The sequence below is a fragment of the Geotrypetes seraphini genome, chromosome 10 (assembly GCF_902459505.1).
Source record: "Geotrypetes seraphini chromosome 10, aGeoSer1.1, whole genome shotgun sequence".
Taxonomy (NCBI): domain Eukaryota; kingdom Metazoa; phylum Chordata; class Amphibia; order Gymnophiona; family Dermophiidae; genus Geotrypetes; species Geotrypetes seraphini.
In genome coordinates this window covers 132,560,997-132,574,874 of record NC_047093.1, presented here as the reverse complement: position 1 = coordinate 132,574,874, position 13,878 = coordinate 132,560,997, and the positions used below count along the sequence as shown (strand labels likewise).

Sequence of the window (13,878 nt, the reverse complement as noted above, 5' to 3'; positions counted from 1 at the left end):
AGGAAATAGAAGACAAACCTCGCGGCTTGAGCTCCATTTGGCTGAGAAAGTTGCAAAGGTAATTTGCTTGCAGACGAGGGCTGGAAGATAAACGCAGAACACAAAAGGGGGGAGGGAGTGCGCTTTTGGACACAAGGCATGAACTTGGGAAAGAGGATGGAAGAAGGGAGGAAAAGAGATGCTGAGGTGGGGGAGGGAGTGCATTTTGGACACAAGGCATGAACTTGGGAAAGAGGATGGAGGAAGGGAGGGAAAGAGATGCTGAGGTGGGGGAGGGAATGCATTTTGGACGCAGAAGGCATGAACTTGGGAGAGAGGAAGGGAGGGAAAGAGATGGTTGTGTACACGGGAATGGAAGAAAGGAGAATTTTTGGTCATAGGGAGGGAGTGAGGTACAGATGAGGAGAAATATTGTGGTGGAAAGGGAACAGTGGGACAGATTGAAATGGATGCAAGAGGGAGGAATGTTGGACATAGTGGTTAAGGGAATGGAGGGAGAGATGTGGCATGGTGCTGGAGAGGGGTGATAGAAGAAGAAATGTTGGGCATAGAGCTGGTGGGCAGGCACGAAAGATGAGAAAGGGAGAAAATTCTGGACCATGGTAGGAGGAACCAATGGACAGCAACAGAAGAATTTACAGAAGATGGGAAAGCGGAAAAAAGAAACTGGGACCAACTTTATGGAAAAATAAGTCTCCGAACAAAGATAAAAAACGGAATTTATTGACTAAAATATGTTAGCTTTGGGAAATTAATATAGTAGATGTCTTTGTATTGTGTTCAAAAGAAAAGGAAATGCATTTCTGGTTTTATTTCTACAGTGTTGAAGTACTTGCTGACCCTTGATGTGACTGGTGGGGATCCCCAAGCACCGCCAGCAGAGGACCTCCTCTAGAGACAGCCAGAACTCCCCTCCACCAAGCACAGCAGTCACTGGCAACATCCATGAGCCACTGAGGTGCCAGAATCTGTGACTCTGGGACGCTACTGCTGCCTGCCAAGCTTGGCAAAAGGGATCCCCGGCCAACTGCAAAGGAAGTCCTCAGCTGACAGCTTGGGGGTTCTCTTCAGCTGAGTATTTATATTTACATTAGAGGCTGTGGTAGAAACCCATTTACAAAGTATGTATTCTTCCCAATTAATATTTCCAAATTAATAAAGTCTCTTTGCTTATTTGTAAATGGGTCTCTATCAGAGCCTTTAATTCAGTAGCATAATTAAATGAAATAACTATTTCTGAAGTTTATAGAGACGGGCGAGGACGGAGGGGATTCCTCGCGGGGACGGATGGGGATGGAGGGATTCCTGCGGGGATGGGTGGGATTCCTGTCCCCGCACAACTCTCTATTTTGAGTGCTGTTTTTTGTTAAGTCTCCTGAAGAGCTTAGTAAGGACAGAACACCATGTTAAAAGGGGGCCTGAGCTCACGAAAGCATATGTGTAGAAGGAAAGTAGTTGAACTTTTAAAACTACTGACCACTGGTAATGGCTTGTTGGAAACGGGGGAATCAAAATATATTGCTGCTTATTCTACCACTCTCAGGGTAAAGAAGAACTTCCTTATGTTCATATGGAATCTATCCCCTTTTAAAATTAGAGAGTGCCCTCTCATTCTCCCTACCTTAGAGAGAGTGAACAACCTGTCCTTATCTACTAAGTCTATTCCCTTCAGTACCTTGAATATATCGATCATGTCCCCTCTCAATCTCCTCTGTTCGAGGGAGAAGAGGCCCAGTTTCTCTAATCTTTCGCTGTACGGCAACTCCTCCAGCCCCTTAAGCATCTTAGTCGCTCTTCTCTGGACCCTTTCGAGTAATACTGTGTCCTTCTTCATGTACGGCGACCAGTGCTGGAGGCAGTACTCCAGGTGAGGATGCACCATAGCCCAGTACAGCGGCACGATAACCTTCTCCAATCTGTTCGTGACCGCCTTCTTTATCATTCCTAGCATTCTGTTCGTCCTTTCACCGCGGCCGCACATTGTGTGGATGGCTTCATCGACTTGTCGATCAGAACTCCCAAGTCTCTTTACTGGGAGGTCTCTCCAAGTACCGCCCTGGACATCCTGTATTCGTGCATGAGATTTTTGTTACCGACATGCATCATTTTACATTTATCTACGTTGAACCTCATCTGCCATGTCGATGCCCATTTCTCAAGCCTGATTATGTCATGTTGCAGATCTTCGCATTCCTCCTGCGTCTTCTCTACTCTGAATAACTTTGTATCATCCGCAAATTTAATCACCTCACTCGTCGTACCTATGTCCAGATCGTGCAGTTATGTACCTAACTGTAGGCATGTAACTACACTTCCCTTTCCCAATTCGCGGTTTTAGGACTCGCGATTTCAATTATTCGTGATTTCCTAAAACCGGAATCATCCCCACCTCCCTCCCATCTCCCGGACCTTATCTGGTGGTCTAGCAGTCTTTCGGGGCAGGAGCGATCTTCCTACCTCCTGCCCCATGCATTTCACTCATCCAGTTGGCTGCCGTGAGTTCCTGTCGTAGTCTCAAGAAACTACGGGAACTCACGGTAGCCATTTTGGATGAGTGATTTGTACGGGGCAGGAGCATAGGAAGATTTCTTCTGCCCCAAAAGACCACTTGACCACCAGATAAGGTCCAGGATGCTAGGGGGAATGGCCCAAAAAATTATTCGCAAATTTTCAATATTCGCGGGCCGGCTCGGCCCCTAATCCCCATGAATATTGAGGGAGGAGTGTACAATTATTCTAGCTCACTTGTTCTAGGCACACCCCTAACCTGCCCATGCCCCTCCCAGCTCCATGTCCCTTGTAATTGCATGCTATGGAATTGAGTGCTTGAGTTATAGAATATCGATTAATGACAGTTAATAGTGTCAATTAATGCCAAGCTCATTAGCCAATTAAATTATGCACACAATTGTTAGTTGCAAAGATGGGCACAACTTTATAGAATCAGAGGGATTGTTCTATTGAATATCCCCATAATTTTAAATGGGTAACCTATCCATTTAATATTATACATTGGTCATGTGATTGAAAATAGCTATCTGGAGGGCAATAAATATTTTATTTTGAATATTTATCATAAAATTTTACATGAGCACAGATTCTATTTGCTCAAATCTTGAGTGCAATCTTTATTATGTAGTCTACCAATAATATTCCTTACCTTATCACAGTCAATCCAACATAAAGTAGTAAGATAGAAAATATATCGTTAATGGTTATATCGTGTAATGTTTTATCAGCTATTATAATACCAATAATAGTGAAGATCAGTGTATTAGTCGTAAAAGTCAAAAATTCCCAGAACCTACATCAAAAGACAAAAAGGGGAGTTGGTCTTGAAAACATATTTATAAATTAAATAAATTTTATATTAACATATTTCATGCAAATAACGTTGAGTTAACAGACACACTAATTTTGGTAGCTATTTGGATTACATAATAACAAACAAGAGAATGGGCATTATAAAAACAGCAAACATAAAAGACAAAATCAAAGGTTAAAAATTACATAAATCTTTATTAAACAAAAATAAACAGTAAAATCAGATATCATATAAAATTCTAATATAAACCCAAAATTGTCATTTTTGGCTTTTCCCTGCATCTAAGGTAGAATCATCACTCAAAACACATATCCATAAAGTGAAGGTACTGTGTATCCAAGGACAACAGGATACACATTACTGCATTTGGGGGAATGATATATCAAAAACAAGGTGTGGTTACAAACGTATTGTAAATAATATGTAGCAGCAGGGATTCATTCATACCACAAAGACAAAAAGAACTGTTGACAAAATCATAAGAAAAAAACAGAGAAAAAATAAACCTCAATTGTGGGCAGCCGGGACTACACAAGTACCCTAAGCCCCCCACATCATCACAGGTTTATAAAAAAACTCCGTACGAATATAAATCGCTCTCATACATAGAAATTTAATCTCACTTTCAATGTTTTCAATATTTTCAGTGACACCGTTCAAAAAATGTCCAAGAGAAAGGTAACTAAATCCCAAACTAACTAAACTATGGCAGTCAGCTCAGCTGTAAGCATTCAAAAACGGTTACGCTGCGTAGCTTGTAAAACCAGAGTATCAGTATCTCTAAGAAAATGTATCACTCATCTGGAGATGAAAAACTTCTGAGTCCCGACAGAAAAGGCTTTCTGTTTCGCCTAAAAGCAGGCTATTTCAGGGGATCCATATTATTCAGGTTACTTCCACGCTTCTTAGCAACACAACAACGTCTCAAAATGGACCTGCCATAGTTTAGTTAGTTTGGGATTTAGTTACCTTTCTCTTGGACATTTTTGAATGTTGTCATTGAAAACATTGAAAATACTGAAAATATCTCTCTCTTGGACATTTTTTGAACAGTGTCACTGAAAATATTGAAAACATTGAAAGTGAGATTAAATTTCTATGTATGAGAGCGATTTATATTCGTACGGAGTTTTTTTATAAACCTGTGATGATGTGGGGGGCTTAGGGTACTTGTGTAGTCCCGGCAGCCCACAATTGAGGTTTATTTTTTCTCCGTTTTTTCTTATGATTTTGTCAACAGTTCTTTTTGTCTTTGTGGTATGAATGAATCCCTGTTGGGGAATGATATATGATAGAACCCTACCACACATGCTACTCAGAATTTTGAATAATCCAGAAGCCTTTGCAGCCTTAGTACACATTCACGGACAACTTCCTGCTTGCCTCAATAGTGTGGGATCAGCAGCTGAGTATAATAGCTTAGAGAATACAACTTCTAAGGGAGAATCTGTGGTAATATTTCTGTTCCTGTTTTGTCTGTTCATAATCTCAGGGTCATTTTTGACAACTCTCTCTCCTTCACTGCCCAGATACAAAATATCATTAAAATCTGCTGCTTCTGCCTCTATATTATCACCAAAATCCGATCCTTCCTCTCTGACCATACTACCAAAACACTTATCCACACCCTTAACACCTCACGCTTAGACTACTGCAACTCACTACACTCAAGCCTTCCGCTTAGCCATCTCGCTCCCGTCCAATCTGTCCATAATTCAGCTGCACAACTCATATTCCTAAAGTCTTAAAGTAACTTCATTGGCTTCCCATTTATTTCCAAATACAATTCAAACTCCTCTTACTGCCCTACAAATGCAATCACTCAGCTGCCCCTCACTGTCTCTTCACTTATCTCCCACAATGATTCCCTCCCCCCCCCTCCTGTGAGCTCCATTCAGGTGGTAGGTCCCTCCTATTTGTGCCCTTCTCTTCAACTGCCAACTCCAGACTCTGTCCTTTCTGCGCCGTATGCTTGGAACAAGCTGCCTGAATCCCTGTGGCAGGCTCCATCTCTGGCAGTGTTCAAGGCCCAGTTAAAAATCCACTTCTTTGAGAGTGCTTTTGACTCCTAACTCCTCTCACCTACCCTCTATGTCATGTCTTGTCTGTCCAAGTTAAATTGTAAGCTCTTCCGAGAAGGGACCATCTATAAATGTAAAAATGTATAGTGCTGAGGGGGGTGGCTTGGAGCCGCATGAAGATGGACGGGTGATAGCGCAGCTCCTTCATAGCAGGTTAATGTTTTGAAATATAAGCTACGGAAAATAATTTTTCTTGAATGAGACTGAGTTTCCTGAGTATATAATGGCATCGGTAAAACATTTGAAGGGGGAATCGGCGAGTACGAGCGCAGGAAGCGCTAAAAGGTCAAAAACTGAGCCGGCGATGGTTCCCTCAAAAGTGCCGTTGCCGGGAGATGACAGTTGCAATATTGCGGCTGAACTCAGGCAAATTAAAGAAATTGTATTAAACAACTCTAAGAAGCTTCAGGAGGTAATTGATGAAGTGGCTAGCCTCACAAGGAAGATGGCAGTGATAGATGTCAGAGTGGATCAAGTGGAGAAAAAAACTGAAACACATGAGACTGAGATTCGGCAGTTGAAACAGGAAAATAAAGTAATTGAAAGTCTGTCAAGAGATCTGGAGGATTGTGTGAACCGTAGTAAAAGGAATAATTTGAGGATGATTGGGCTGCCAGAAGGCATTGAAAAAAATGATCCAGTCTCGTTTTTAGATAATTTTTTGCCAAAGATTCTGCCGTTGAAGTTTAAATTTCCTTTGGAGTTTGAAAGAGCCCATAGAATTCCGGCTAAAAGATCAGAAAAACAGCGGGGGCCACGTCCTTTAATATTTAAACTATTAAGGTTTCAGCAGGTTACAGAGATCCTTAGACTGGCAAAAGAAAATCATAACTTAAGATGCCAGGATTCAAGAATATTCATTATGCCTGATTTTGCTAGAGCCACAGCACAGAAAAGGAAAAAACTGCTGGAGCTGAGACCAAGATTGAAATCTCTTGGGGTGAGATATGGACTGATATATCCAGCCATAATGAGAATCGCATATGGGAACAAGACTCTAAATTTTGAAGATCCGATAAAATTGAGTGAATTCTTGGAAAACTGTGAACATCAGATGTCTATGTAGTATACCTTTACATTTTTATTTTTTTTTTAATCTTTATTCCTTTTTATTTCTTTCAACAAGTGTACAATATTATTACAAGTAATTCACATAACTCACTTGTCATTCTTAAACTATATTATTATACATGTTTTAATTCCCTCCACCCACCTCCCATCCCCTCCCATATCAACAAAATATTCTATCCAAACATATACATACTTAGACATCCCTCTTTCATAATACAAGTAATCTTACATTATCTTATCCCTCCCTCCACCCTTTCTTCCTCAAACTCCATGTTCATTTTATTATATAAATTAATGCACAACAAATATTTCTCATCATATTACATATATTCCCTAATATTTCATAACAACATATTTCTAATAAATTTACCCCCTTTTCTTTTCTACTCATACCTATATATCATGTTTCTTATATTCATTAATCAGTTAAAATATACCACTGTTTAATATACCTTTACATTTTAATAATTTCAAAAAGAAAGATATGAAGATAAAGTGAATGAACATTCTAAACGGACCTTTTTAATGGATACAAAAGTCAGCATTATTTGCTATGGTGTGATGTGCTTCAGTTTATTTAAAAGGGATTGGATTGTACACAACAGTCAAAAATTACATCAAAAATTGAGTTTTTTGTAGAGACTGAAACATGGTTGTGTATGAGGATATCAGTATGGAACAGTATGTGGAAGACCTGGTGTAGGAGAGACTGAGAGAAATTAAAAAAGTATGACTGAGAAGGAAGAAATCAGAATATGGAAGCGAATAAAGAAACATGAAGATGGATGTTTATGAAGGAATCAGAGCATGGAAGTTTATGAAAATCACAGAATATGATAGCTTATTAAGGATTGGCATATGAGAGTTTATAAGGATTGCAGAAGTGGAATTTTATGAAAGATTCTAATGAAAAGATACTTATTTAAAAAGAATGGATGGGGATAATAGTTAAATGGATGGTTATTTGGTGATTTTTCTCAGATAATAATAATAACAACAATTTTATTTTTGTATACCGCCATACCCCGAAGAGTTCTAGGCGGTTCACATTAGTTAGACAGAGATTACAAGTGGTTACATATCAAATTGATCATAGAGTTGCAAACAGCAAGGCGAGAGTAGTTACATATCGAATTGATCATAGAGTTGCGAACAGCAAGGAGAGAAGTAGGGGGGAGAGGAGGGAGATGGGGAGGGGAGTAGATCAGAACAGGGGAGGATTGAAAAGGGGCATTAAGGGTCTTGGTCTCGGAATAGGTGAGTTTTGAGTAATTTTCTAAAGTCGAGATGAGTTTATAGTGTGAGATGCTGTATTTTCCTTAAATTTAGGAAATAAAAGATATGGAATTTGGATGTGCATAATTATTATATACAAATGGTGCTCATTCATTAAATCAAGGTGAATTGTGTTTAGGATAAAATGGATTTTGGTTCTATGTGGGTATGAATGATATTTCTTGTGAGGTAAATGATATTTAAGGATGGAAAGTCTTTCATTAATTTTTTTGGGGGTTAATAGGATATTTGTATAAGTTTCTATTAATGTCCTATAGTATGGAATATAAGGGAATTAGGGTGGATAATATGAAACTTAGGGATTTGGTTGGGAAAATAAATATTTTTTAGGAAGTAATTTTTAAAAATGATAAAGTAATCTGTTTTAACGGGGGTGGATTGAATTTAGGTAGCTTATGAATTTTAAGGATTTGGAATAGTGCCTAATCATGAATTCAAGGGGAATTACATTTAGGAAAGTATGTATTTTGGGTTTAGGTGGGTTGGAATGGTATTTAGTGTTTGGAAAATGATATTTAAGGATGGGGAGCTTTTAATTAATCTCTTCTGGGTTAATAGGATATTTGTATCAATTTCTATTAATGTCTCATAGTATTGAATATAAGGGATTTAGGGTTGATAATATGAAAATTTGAGAATTGATTGGGATAAGAAATATTGTTAATGAAGTAATTTTCAAATGATAAAGTAATTAGTTTAAAGGGGGGCGGACTGAATTTAGTTAGCTTATGAATTATAAGGATTTTGTTGTAAAAGGTATTGGCCTGTGGGAGTTGCTTGTCACTTAAACATACGAACATAAGCAGTGCCTCCGCCGGGTCAGACCATAGGTCCATCCCGCCCAGCAGTCCGCTCCCGCGGCGGCCCGAACAGGTCACGGCCTGTCTGAGTCACCAGAAGGGGCCCCCTTGCCACCTTGGTTTCCCATTGAGTCCTATCTTCCCATCGAAGTCCTAACCCTCCGGTCTTGCACATGCACGACCTGGTTGGATTTCTATACTTATTACCTGGTTAGCTTTCTATACCTGTGTTACATCTCAGCACCTCTCTCAGTATCCCACGATCCCCCTATCCCTCAGGAATCCGTCCAATCCCTGTTTGAATCCTTGTACCGTACTCTGCCTGATCACTTCCTCCGGTAGCGCATTCCAAGTGTCCACGACCCTTTGGGTGAAAAAAAACTTCCTTGCATTTGTTCTGAACCTATCTCCCTTCAGTTTCTCCGAATGCCCCCTCGTGCCTGTTGACCCCTTCAGCCTGAAGAATCTGTCCCTATCCACCCTCTCTATGCCCCTCATGATCTTGAAGGTCTCTATCATATCTCCCCTGAGCCTCCTTTTTTCCAGAGAGAAGAGCCCCAGCCTATCCAACCTCTCGGCGTATGGGCAGTGTTCCAGCCCTCTTACCAGCTTCGTTGCTCTCCTTTGGACTCTCTCAAGTACCGCCATGTCCTTCTTGAGGTACAGCGACCAATATTGAACGCAGTATTCCAGATGTGGACGCACCATCGCTCGATACAATGGCATGATGACTTCCCGCGTCCTGGTTGTTATGCCCCTCTTTATGATGCCCAGCATTCTGTTGGCTTTTTTCGAGGCTGCTGCGCACTGTGCAGATGGCTTCAGTGATGCATCCACCAGCACACCCAAGTCTCTCTCAAGACTGCTGTCTCCCAACATTGCCCCCCCCCAATTTGTAGTTGAACAACGGGTTCTTTTTCCCTATATGCATGACCTTGCATTTTTCCACGTTAAAGCTCATTTGCCATTTGTTTGCCCAGTCTTCCAGCTTGTCCAGGTCCCTTTGCAGGTCCTCACACTCCTCCCTGGACCTAACTCTGCCGCACAGTTTGGTATCGTCTGCAAATTTTATAACCTCGCACTTTGCCTCCTTTTCCAGGTCATTGATATATATGTTGAAGAGTAACGGCCCCAGCACCGATCCCTGTGGCACACCGCTCGTGACTCCCCGCCAGTCAGAGTATTGTCCCTTTACTCCGACCCTCTGCAGTCTACCCGACAACCAGTGCTCGATCCATCTGTGCACATCCCCTCCCACCCCGTGGTTCCACAGCTTCCTAAGCAGCCTTTCATGTGGCACCTTGTCGAAAGCCTTTTGAAAATCAAGGTAAATGATGTCTATAGGTTCCCCATTGTCCACCCGACTGCTTATTCCCTCAAAGAAGTACAGAAGGTTCGTTAAGCATGACCTTCCCTTACAGAATCCATGCTGGCTTGTTCTCAGTAGGCCATGTCTCTCGATGTGCTCGCAAATACCGTCCTTGATCATAGCTTCCACCATCTTCCCTATAATTGAAGTCAGGCTTACCGGCCTGTAGTTCCCGGGGTCACCCCTCGATCCCTTCTTGAAGATAGGTGTGACATTCGCCAATTTCCAGTCCTCTGGTACCTCTCCAGTTTTCAAGGATAGGTTGCAAACATGCTGGATTGTGCCCGCTATTTCTTGTCTTAGTTCTTTCAGAACCCTTGGGTGGATCCCGTCCGGGCCCAGCGATTTGCCGCATTTTAACCTGTCTATCTGTTTGAGGACATCCTCCTTACTTATCTCTCTGTGCTCCAATTTTTCGGATAGAATAAAGCTGAACTCATCCTTTAAAATCCTGAACTGTTTGAGAGTTGTTTTTGACTGTTTGGATTTTGTGTTTATGCAGTTTGGCTGCTTTCACCCTGAAGGGCCATTCTCCCTCTAGAATGGCGCACAGAGGTCGGCCTAGTCACCCATCCTGGCATTACAGCTACCCAGCGGAAGCCGGGTGGGTGACAGTATTCATACCTTCAAATAAGTCGAACAAATTGGTAAGGCAAGATCTCCTTCAGCTGAACTCATGCTGGCTCTGTCTTATTAAATCATGTATGTCTACTTGTTCTGCAAACAAAACAACAAAGGTGACCAATTGATACTCAGTCTCTTTTATTATGATGGACTCAACACTATCGTGTTTCAGCCAAGGGCCTACCACAGGAGTTTTGTGGTAATCAGATTGTACAAAATCAGCAAAAATTTTTAACACATTCTATAGAAACCTGCAGCTCGAGTGAACAGCGTCTGCTACTGCCCGCAGTTTAAAACTCCTGAGGCAGGCCCTTGTGGGCTGAAACACGATCGTGTCGAGTCCATCATAACAAAAGAGACTGAGCACCAATTGGTCAACTTTGTTGTTTTGTTTGATGTTCACTGGTATGAAGGCAGTTTCTCCTGTTTGTTTCCATGTCTACTTGTTCCACAATTTTATTTTTTTATAATTATTTCCACCATTTTGCCCAGCATTGAAGGCAGGCTTACCAATCTGTAATTTCCTGGATCTCCCCTGGAACCTTTTTTAAAAATTGGCATAACACTGGCTACCTTCCAATCTTCAGGTACTACATATGATTTTAGTGACAGGTTACAGATCACTAACAGCAGGTCAACAATTTCAAGTTTGAGTTCTTTTAGTACCCTGGATGTATAACATCGGGTCTGGGTGATTTATAATTTTTTAACTTGTCGATTTGGCTTAGTACATCTTCCAGATTCACCTAGATTTCATTCAGTTCCTCTGCATCATCACCCTTGAAAACCATTTCTGGTTTAGGTAGATCTCTTACATTTTCTTCCGTAAAGACCGTAGCAAAGAATTAATTCAGTCTTCCGCTATGGCCTTATTCTCCCTGAGTGCCCCTTTTGCTCCTTGATCATCCAACGGTCCCACAGATTCCCTCACAGGTTTTCAGTTTCTTATGTACCAATGTTTTATATCTAACTTGCCAGTGCTTGTGTCTCTTATTTCCTTCATTCGGATCCTTTTTCCATTCTTTAAAGGCTGGTTTTTTGGCTCTAATAGCCTCTTTCACTTCACCTTTTAACCATGCTGGTTCTCATTTCCTCTTCTTTCCACTTTTGCTGATACGTGGAATACATCTGGTCTGGATTTCCATGATGGTATTTTTAAATAACATCCATGCCTGGTTCATAGTCCTAACTTTTTTCGTCAATTTTAATAATATTATTAGTAAACTGTTTGTTCTATGTCTAACCTGTCTAAATTGTATGTTAAACCACCGTCTGGTGGTTTTTACTATGTACATCGCTTAGATATTGTGATAAGCGATTCATCAAATGCCAATAAACTTGAAACCTTTGAAACTGATCCTTTTAGCTTCTTTTTAACCATTTTCCTCGTTTTATCATAGTCACCCTTTTGAAAATTACATGCCTCTATAGTAGATTTCTTTTGTGATGTCACTTCCGGTATCAGCTCAAATTTGATCACGTAATGATCACTGTTTCCCAGCGGACTCAACAGTTAATTCCTGTACTATGCCTTGCATTCCACTAAGGACCGAATCTAAAATAGCTCCCCCTCTTATCGGTTCCTGGACCAATAGCAGTCTAGGTATTTTACCTACATAGCACATCCCGATGTAACATCTAACCAATGTTGGGATAACTGAAATCACTGTATCAAAATTGAGAAGCATATATCTTCAACCACATATAAAGCACAAAAATAATATATGCTTGACACTTGATTCCAGTTGACTCAATTCTAGAAACCCCTACCCTACAAGAGAGAGAAGCACCAATAAATATATTAGAGAAAAACAGAATTTCAGTTAAAGGGCTTCATGGGTCCCCCCAAAAACTCCAATCTGGTGCTGCAACTCCAAACCATTCAAATTATGCTATATTGCAGTCCAATAGACAATACTTCAATAAGGTTCAGAGCAGGGGTGCCCACACTTTTTGGGCTTGCGAGCTACTTTTAAAATGACCAAGTCAAAATGATCTACCAACAATAAAATTAAAAAAAAACACAACGCACACTGTACGCATAGAAAATGTTAATTATCATTCCTATTCCAGGGTTTTTCAAAGAGGTCAAAGCAGATGACTCTATGCACAATCACCTCAGTAACAACCATACAAAAATAGACAAATATACCCCCCTCCCTTTTTACTAAACCACGATAGCAGTTTTTAGAGCGCAGGGAGCTGCGCTGAATGCCCAGCACTGCTCTCGACGCTCATAGGCTCCCTGCGCTAAAAAACTCTATTGCGATTTAGTAAAAGGGGACCTTAGTGTAAAATATAGACAGCAGATATAAATTCAGACACATTTTGATCACTAAATTTAAAATAAAATCATTTTTCCTACCTTGTCTGGTGATTTCATAAATCTCTGGTTGCACTTTCTTCTTCTGACTGTGCATCCAATCTTTCTTCCCTTCTTTTAGCCTGTATGCTTCCTCTCCTCTAGACCTCGTTCCCTCCCCCAACTTTTCCTTCCTCTCTCCCTGCCCTTTCTTTCTCTCTGTCTCCCTTTCTTTTTTTTGTTTCTCTTCTTTCCTTCTGTCTCCCTGCCTGCCCTTTTTCTTTCTTTCTCTCTGCCCTCCCCCAAGCCACTGCCATCGGGGACCAGGACCCAAACCGCCACCAATAACAGGCCCGAAAGCCGACACCGCCCCAACCTCTCCTTCTTCGGCCGACCAGCATCACGATCGAGCTGTTGGGGGAAATGCTGCCGGGTCCTGCCTTCACGGAAACAGAAAGTAGGCAGGACCCGGCAGCAAGAAGAGGAAATGCTTCATTAACCTTTCTCCCGCCTTAGCCCGTAGCGAACGCTTGCTTCAGGGCTTTCAACATGTGCGTGCCGGCTTCCCTTCCCCCCCCCCCTGGACATAACTTCCGGTTTTGGAGGGAAGAGAAGGGAAGCCTACACGCACACGTTAGAGCCACGGAGCATAAGTTCGCTACGGGCTGAAATCTCCAAGCCGTTTTTTTTTGTTTTTTTTTAATGTTCAGCAGCGGCGGCAGCAGAAGATGACAGCTGGGCGGACACACAGCTAAAAGGCCCTAGAGAGAACACTGGAGAGGAAGGCTGATCGGCCCAGTAGATCAGGACGGCAACACGAGTCTATCACGGAGCCCGGGATGGGCTCCGCGATCGACTCGCGTTGCCTTCCTGAGCTACTGGTCAATCGCGATCGACGTGTTGGGCACCCCTGGTTCAGAGTGTGGCAGACTGAAAACATTCACAAAAACTGTGCTGTCAGTACAGTATATCAGAGCACCAGCACTGTATATTTCAAAACAAAAAGAGGT

At 41.5% G+C, this 13,878-nt stretch overlaps 1 protein-coding gene across 1 annotated transcript in view; it reads right to left on the bottom strand.

Moving 5' to 3' along the window:
- Nucleotides 1–13,878, bottom strand: part of LOC117367625 (sodium/hydrogen exchanger 10-like) — a 301,595-nt gene that overhangs the window by 218,670 nt on the left and 69,047 nt on the right. Inside the window, exon 8 of the mRNA XM_033960369.1 lies at nucleotides 3,161–3,304. Coding sequence (XP_033816260.1) covers nucleotides 3,161–3,304 — 144 coding nt within the window. The remainder of the gene's footprint in view (nucleotides 1–3,160; nucleotides 3,305–13,878) is intronic.